The 6,002-nt window shown below is 33.1% G+C and overlaps 1 protein-coding gene across 1 annotated transcript; it reads right to left on the reverse strand.

Annotated features, from left to right (window-relative positions):
- Positions 1 to 1,639: 1,639 nt before the first annotated feature.
- LOC140047804 (interferon-induced very large GTPase 1-like) lies at positions 1,640 to 5,155 on the reverse strand. The gene is made up of 2 exons (XM_072092837.1): positions 3,523 to 5,155; positions 1,640 to 3,474 (listed from the first exon to the last, which is right to left on the reverse strand). Exons 1-2 carry the CDS (start codon positions 5,153 to 5,155, stop codon positions 1,640 to 1,642), a joined length of 3,468 nt encoding a protein of 1,155 aa, XP_071948938.1.
- Between the last annotated feature and the right edge of the window lie 847 nt (positions 5,156 to 6,002).

The raw sequence follows: 6,002 nt of genomic DNA on the forward strand, positions 1-6,002 counted from the left end.
TTTCTTTTGTATATCCAACAATCGTATTTATCATTTTTACGAAAACCTTATCATTTCTGTATTTTATTTTGTATTGTATTCCTATGGAGGAAAATAAATGTCTTTTGAAATGAATTGCATTGATTGTTTCGTAGATTTTGTCGTCGTTTTTAAATCGTTATTTTTTAATCGTTAATTTTTTTCCCGTTTTTGTCATCGTTGTTTTTCTCGTAATTTCAGCACATTGCTTTCTTGATTCTTTGACTGTCTATATATATGAATATGTATTTAATTATCTTCATTAGTTGTTGGTCTCGACACTAGCCACTTCTTTATAGTAATGTAACATCCAAACAATTAAAGAACACATAAAACGTTATTCTAATTCTAAAAGATCATTTTATTGTGCAAACCAATTAATTTATATACGATTAGAGTATTTTTGTTTAATATCATGATATTAATAGGCCCTACTAATACTGAGGATATATTCCTAATTCAAAGTAACAAACAGAATAAGTAACATGTTGAAACGAATTATTAAACTTAAAATTAAAAAAATAGTATTAATTAATTACTGGTATACATTATGATTTTGCTCCATCTCTAGTTTTATTTTATTTGAAATTATTCAGTGAAACTTCTAGTAGTAATTACTGCTAAATATATTTTTTAAAGCAACACAAGCATAAACATTATGAAAATATTAAAAACTAAAGTAATATTAAAAGAAAAACAATAATAAGTATATATTTTGAAATAAAAATACATAAATGAGTAATTTACTGCCCTCTGAAACACTATAGAGGCCAAGTAAAGCACATACTGTAATATATCAATCTTGTAGTGGTCTCAAGAGACTTAACTGTAATTAATGCATAATTATTTACATAGTATTAGTAGTTATAATAGAATAGTATTTGATAAAAAAAACAAGGACAGCTTAACTAAAACATAACAAGCTTGAATTAGTAAAATAATTAGTTTTTGTCTAAAATGAATAAAGTAGAAAACAACAGACAATGACTATAGTAAATATTCAAAATGAACAACAGGAAACAATATCATAATAAAGTGCAATTAAATTGTAAATATAGGACACCAATGTTACGTTGAAGTTCGCACTAATATCAAATAAAAAAAATTATACATGTAAATCAAAAAACTGAAAAACAAATTTAATTCTGTAATTAATGTATACGAGTAGATGAAATACCGTATGCGAATTGATACAATAATTTAAGAAGACATTCTCAGCAATAAAAACCAAATGCCATTCAGTGACGCAATTAGAAATGTATGTATATTGCTCAATTATAAAGGTCAATATCCAAGAACCATAAATATTTGTGATATAAAAAACACCATTTTTAATTGATCAAACCATTGATATGGTTTAGTGGTATAACTTTTTTAAATGTAAACATTTGGACAACAAATCAGTGTTGTTTGAATATACAGAAAATGTCGAGGATAAACTTTTTCACGCAAAATATATTTGGAAATGTTGGCTGTGTCGATTTCGACTTAATGAACTCGGGTAATATAAAAAGAATACGCGGCAAAAAAAATGTTTAGCAGTTTATACAGCTGGTCTAGTTCTCAAGTTCTTTGGTGATAGTAAAGTTTGCATTTAGCAACTGATCGATTTTATTGTTATTTAAAGGTCGTATTGGGTTTTCATTTTTTGTATTGCTTCTTTTTTACTAATACTCTTCCATCCATCTGGAATATCAGCTTTCTCACAGTCGTAGTACTGAGCAAGTTCGGTATTGTATGTTGCCATAAACCACTTCCAGTACATCTCTGACTCAGTATCCAGGGGTTCAATTTTCCATGATTTATAGTAGTCATTCACTGTCTGATACTGTTTGTAATTAATCCATTCTCCATTCGTATGTTGATTTTTAAAGGTATGTCCAGCCATTACTGAAGTTGTGCATCTTTCTGTCACAAGTTTATTAGAATCAATCCAAGTATGTCCGCCAATTCCTTGTGGTCTGTGACATTCTGTACGATGATGATCGTCACCATAAAGCTCGCATAGTGCTTTACAAAATGGACACATCATTTTGCATTTTATTAAATCTTTTGTAACGAAGTCACAGCAGAATGGTACTATTTCACTGGTAATAGTTTGATCATAAGCTTCAATTATTGTGTCTTCGATGCCTTTCAGTTCAGCTAACAAGTAACGGATAAGCTCGTTTAAATTGAGATCTCTGTCCTCATCAAAAAACCTAATGTCTGCTTCGACACAAATTATGTTGCCAATGTGTTTGAGGAAAGTTGGCCACCATGATTTCATTGTGATAGTACCTTTTGCATTTTGGGAATTAATAGCTTCATGTAGTCCGTTTATTATCTCACGAACTTTACGGCCGTGTATTTCTTGTAGCTGAGAACAACCGGTTTTGCTCTTTTGGAAACAGATTCTCTGTATTTGTTCGGAGGTGAACGTTTTTATACATTGTATTGGATCAGACAAATATTGCTCAAAAGATTCAAAATTGCCGTTCTCTGCCATTTCAACAAGCATCCATGCATGAAGTGACATCTTACTAGAAAATCCTTTACTTGATGAACGTTGTAAATATTCAATCATTCCAAGTTGGCATTTCTTTGGAAGAGATAGTTGGATAGCTTTTGTAAACTCTCGGGAAATGGCCGTCGAAATTTTAACAACTAATTGGAGATCTTTACAATCTGTTTTGAACATTTCCCACAATCGTTCTTTTTTAGACTCCATGTATAGCTTCGGGTCATTTTCGAGTTTATGTTTCTCTTGCACTTTTTCCAACATAGGTATAAGTATAACCTTGAAATTACATACGGCTAGTCGAATCTGGCCTTTTACGGAAATTCCAACCTTCCCATCTATTTTCACTTCTTCAAGTCCACTTGAAAGTTCACCAAAAAGTTGACTTCCTATTTGCTTTGTGTACTTTCTTCCTTCCATTTCATGACCTGATATTTGTGCTATAAGGTTTTCAAGAATCTTTTTTGTACGTAAATTGGCCTTATTCACAACGTCTTGCTTGCTTCCGAAACCGAACCATGATGTAAACTCCTTCAATTTTCCGAAGTACAAATCCTTTTCAAGTACTTTAGTTTGACAATCACTAGACTGCAATATCCTAATAATTTCAGATTTATCCTTGTTTAAGAATTCCTCAGTAGCGATATTTTGAAAAGACGTTTCAATGCCTTCATATTTATCTCCAGGTGGTATGTCAGAAACCCATTCATTCCACTTTTTTGTAAACTCCGTTTGAAGTTTGTCATCAGATATTGGTTGCTGTCGATATACATCGGCAAGTTGCTTAGCTTGTTGATAGATGTATTTTTCTTGATTTTTGATGGTTTCATCAATTTCACGTCTTCCAATTGTTTTCTTTTTAATAGATGTATATTCACCAATTAGACGTTCCTGTTTCACTTCTTCACAAATACTGCTGATTTGTGTTTCCAATTTAAATTTCCATTGCTGACATTCTTTTTTATTTTTTTCAAAATATTTCTCCATGTTTGATTTAAAATCACTGATGTCTTTCTGTAATTTATGTAAGTATTCATCAAGGATATTTTTTCCATGTTCTCTTATCTCTTCAGCCTTTAATTTCTTACATCTATTTTGAAGTTCGTAGCTATATTCCAGTGCTTTTACCCTAAATATACGCGTTTGCTTCACATATTCTGTTGTCAAAGATGTATAGGCTATTATCTCAAGAGAATTTTTGAAACTGAATACAAAATCTTGACATAATATTGCTTCCCACAGATTGGAAAGCAACTTTGTGAAATCCCCGATATATTTAGCATCAGCATTCGCTGCAAATTTCAAGACTTGTTTCTTTACTTGAAGAATGCCTTGGCTGTAACCAGGATTAGGGGGCGCCATCGGTGGATCGCCTTTCAAAAGGCTGGATATGTACATTACATGTTCGTTTTCTTGAAAATTGATAACATCAGAAAACGATTCATATTTGTCACTGCAATTTTCTTTTTCGGCTGCAATTTTTGTAATTTTATCCAAAATTTCTCGCATCTTTCTTTTTTGTGCCGCATTTAAGTCAGATGCTGTTACATCAGTGATGTTTTGGTGTACAAATAAGCAGCTTGGTTTAATTTTAACATTTTCCATTTTCATAAAAGCATGCACAGCGATTTGAAGTGTGTCTTGTATGTCTGCTGTGTTTTCTCCCATGATATTTATTATGGTAAGATCACCCAAACCAATCACAAGCGTTGCTAGTTCATTATCACGATAGTTGGCCTGTTGGATACTGGCAAATTCAGGAGACCGCAAACCCTCAGTGTCAACAACCAGGATGTAGTCACATTGTGTTTTTTCTCTTAAACCTTTATCTAATGTTACAAGCTGGGCGAATATACCTTTAGTACATCTGCCGGCACTAACGGCAAATTGTAAACCAAACATGGCATTTAACATTGTAGACTTTCCGCTGCTTTGAATGCCTAAAACAGATAACACAAACATTCTCTTATTGCCAATTTTTTTCTCAAGAGAATTGAACACAGCTTTAATCCAAATGAGGGGAACGTGGGTTGCATCACCATCCATTAGCTCAATGGGGTATCCCTCTAGTAACATTTCAGCAGTAACTTTAGCTAACTGACTCTGTGGTTCTTTATTTAGATATGATAACATTTCATAATTTTGCCCAATTTCTCTATTGAAATGTTCTAACCCTAAGGAGTTCTGCGAAATTTCGTCTTCGAGTTCAGTAAGTTCAGTTGTCATTTGTAATGATGATTCTTCTAGCGTGTTCCGGTGTGATACATTTTTTTGTGTGCATAACTGCTCCCATTTTGTGATGTAACGTCTACGTATTGGCTGAAGTGTCTTGATACTATGTAGATCGGTCATTATCTTAACAAAGGCCCAAAAATATTTTCTTTTTAAAGCTGAGTGGCTGAATGAGGCTATAAACATCTTATGTGCGGAACACTCAAGTCTTTGTGGGTCTTTGGCTAACTGTTGACAACGTAGGTTCTTTAGCTTTTTCTTTAGTCTATCACGGTAGATTTCAATTTCCTCTTCTCCTCTGTTTAGTAGCTGCCGGTCTTCCTTTTTTGTCTCTCCAATTGTTACTGTTAACATCTGTAAAGGAAGTTCTTTTTGTTTCCCTTCGTTAGTAATGCGATCAAGCATTTGTTTGGCACTTTGTTTTGCTTCTAAACAGTCTTTTCCGGATTCGTCAACGTGGTAATCCAAATCCTGTGCTACTTTAATGCACTACTCAATACTTCTATGCTGGTTGCTTCTTTCAGAAATAGGTCCAAGCAATCTCCAAATGTCTCCGCTTATTTTCAGCTCATTCTTGTTTTGTGACGTAAGATACCTTACTTTTTCCTCGCTGTCTTTTTTCTTTAGTTTACGAAGTTTTTTTTCTAATTTTTTTACTGGAGATCCGTCTAAAATCACAATTACTTGACCTTCTTGTGAGTATAACGACTCAAGCAGTACATCATCTTGTTTGTTAAAGTCATCACAAGAAACAAACGCAATCGTGACTAGTGATATCTCAGATAGAAACGACGTCTGCCTTTTGAAATCGGATGCATTACCTCTCAAATTTATGAAAGTTACTGCATCTGACGAAGAATTCGTTCTTTCATGTGAGGGAAGGTACCATGCTATTTCCAGTAAGCCATCTGAAAACTTTCGTTTTAAATTGCCACCTTTGCACCCAGAATTAAAGAAAATATCATGATTCTGCTCATTAAGGATACAGTTAACAACTCTAGATTTGGATATTTTAGGTCTTCCTAATCGTAAAGCAGACACGATAGGTAACTTTTCTACAACCATTGATTTTTGACAAGATGAACCCGAACTCGTTTTCCATTTTTTTATGATTGTTCTCATTCCCCACACAATTAGTTCCCATTTTGTGTTAGTGACTGGTATCAGTAGCGGAATAGCTAACTGGCATAAGGACAATTTCTCAATCAAAATTTGTCTTAAGAAATTGTCACAACACAAAAAAATAGCTACT

Source organism: Antedon mediterranea, chromosome 4 (genome assembly GCF_964355755.1).
Source record: "Antedon mediterranea chromosome 4, ecAntMedi1.1, whole genome shotgun sequence".
NCBI lineage: Eukaryota > Metazoa > Echinodermata > Crinoidea > Comatulida > Antedonidae > Antedon > Antedon mediterranea.